Here is a 1,831-nt window from a genome sequence, read left to right on the forward strand (position 1 = left end):
GGTCTCCAAAAGTTCTGCAACTGCATGGGGCACCCGAACGAACAAGGCGGTTTCTGGGCCTTACCCGTTCGGGGAACCAAATGTGGAAACCCTCCCCAGGCGGGCGAAGTAACTGCTGCAAGTAGACAGGCCCTGGCTCTCGCGTGAAGAAAGAGAGCTTCTCTTCTGGAGCCCAGCCTTGGATCTAGGGGTCAAAAAAGTTCGTAACGAACTTCGACAGCTCGTGCTTGGCCCTTCAAGAATCTTTGAGGTACTTCAAGCACCTGCCCCCGGCAGGAGGCTGGACGCCCGACTGAAAAATGGCGCTTGTGGCGACTGCCAACTGCCAATATGGCGGCTCGGGGCCGCGCCCGCGCTCCCTGACTCTCCGCCTCTGTCCTTTCTCTGGAGGCGAGCGCGACTCACGTCGCCGTGCGGCAGTTGCCCTTCAGCCTGGGTAGTGGTCCTGGCTTCCACCTGCCCCGCGCCATGAGGCTTCTCAATTGGTGGCCGGTGCTGCTGTGGGTGCTCGGGCTTCCTGCCCGCGGCCTGGAGGGTGAGTGTGGAACAAGATTGGCGGCGGGGGGCGACAGGCGGCGGTACGTGAGTGATGAGGTCTACCAGGGCCGCGCTCTCAGCTGCGGGAAGGCGGTCAATGCGCGTCTCGGTTCTTCTTGGCGCCCTTCTCCCGGTGTCCGGCATCTTTCCCCAGGTGCGTTACCGGCTTGTGGCGGTGGTGGGGGTTCCACCCGGATGCACCTCAGGCTCCTCGCCGCCGGGTTACACTCATTCCCCTTTCGGCGGGCGTCTGTTAGGAGTACCGTGTATTAAGAGTTTACTGTGGAATATCATGTGGTGAACACTTTATAAATAGTAATAATAATCATAACAAATTGTGCCGCCGGGTGGGTTCCGACTCATAGCGACCTCAGTGCATAACAGAAGGAGACACTGCCTCCTGCGCCAATCTTCACTTCAGTCGTTATATTTGAGCCCATTGTTGAAGCTGCTGTGTCAGTCCATCTCATTGAGGGGCTTCTGTTTTTTCTCTGACTCTCTGCTTTGCCAAGCATGATACCAAGCATCCATGTCCTTCTCCAGGGACTGGTCCCTCCTGATAATGTCCAAATACGGCCATCCTCGCTTCTAAGGAGCATCTGGCTATACTTTTTCGAAGACAGTTGTCCAGGTGAGAGATAGCTGTTGCCTGGACTGAGAAATGTTGGTGGAGATGGAGAGGAGCGGATGGGTTCAGAATGTATTTAGCAGGGGAAATTAATAGGATGGAGTTATGGTGCCTGTGCATCTCTTTGAAACATAATCATCATCATCATAGCTGCTATTTATGGAGTGTTTATCATGTACCTGTTAACCGTCCACTTGATTCTAACTCATAGTAACCCTATAGGACAGTGTAGAACTGCTCCATAGAGTTCACAAGACGGGTGAAAAGGTCTGGTGGTGCAGTGGTTGAGACACTCGGTTGCTAACCAAAAGATAGGCGGGTCAAACCCACCAGCCCTCCCCTGGAGAAAGATGGGGCATTGTGTTTTTGTAAAGATTTACAGCCTTGGAAATCCTATAGAGCAGATCTACTCCATCTTATAGGGTCACTCTGAGTTGAAATTGACTGGATGGAAGTGGGTTTGAGTTTAATCTTTCACAGGAGCAGACTGCCACATCTTACACTGGTGGAGGGCTGGTGGATTCTAACCACCAACCTTTCTGTTAGCAGCCGAGCACTTAACCATTGCACCACCAGGACTCCTTGGTTATTGTGTTGGATTGGGTTCTCTAGAGAAACACAAAAACCAGCAAAGTATATATATATATATATATATATATATATATT

The 1,831-nt window shown here is 52.2% G+C and overlaps 1 protein-coding gene across 1 annotated transcript in view; it reads left to right on the forward strand.

The window, feature by feature from the left end:
- The first annotated feature begins 465 nt into the window (after positions 1–465).
- TXNDC15 (thioredoxin domain containing 15) overlaps positions 466–1,831 on the forward strand; it is a 53,097-nt gene continuing 51,731 nt past the window's right edge. The window contains exon 1 of the mRNA XM_007943772.2: positions 466–535. Within this exon, the coding sequence (XP_007941963.1) occupies positions 469–535 (67 nt within the window). The 5' untranslated portion in view covers positions 466–468. The remainder of the gene's footprint in view (positions 536–1,831) is intronic.

Source organism: Orycteropus afer, unplaced genomic scaffold, assembly GCF_000298275.1.
Source record: "Orycteropus afer afer isolate SDZICR_OR568_19922 unplaced genomic scaffold, OryAfe1.0 scaffold00112, whole genome shotgun sequence".
NCBI classification, from domain to species: Eukaryota; Metazoa; Chordata; class Mammalia; order Tubulidentata; family Orycteropodidae; genus Orycteropus; species Orycteropus afer.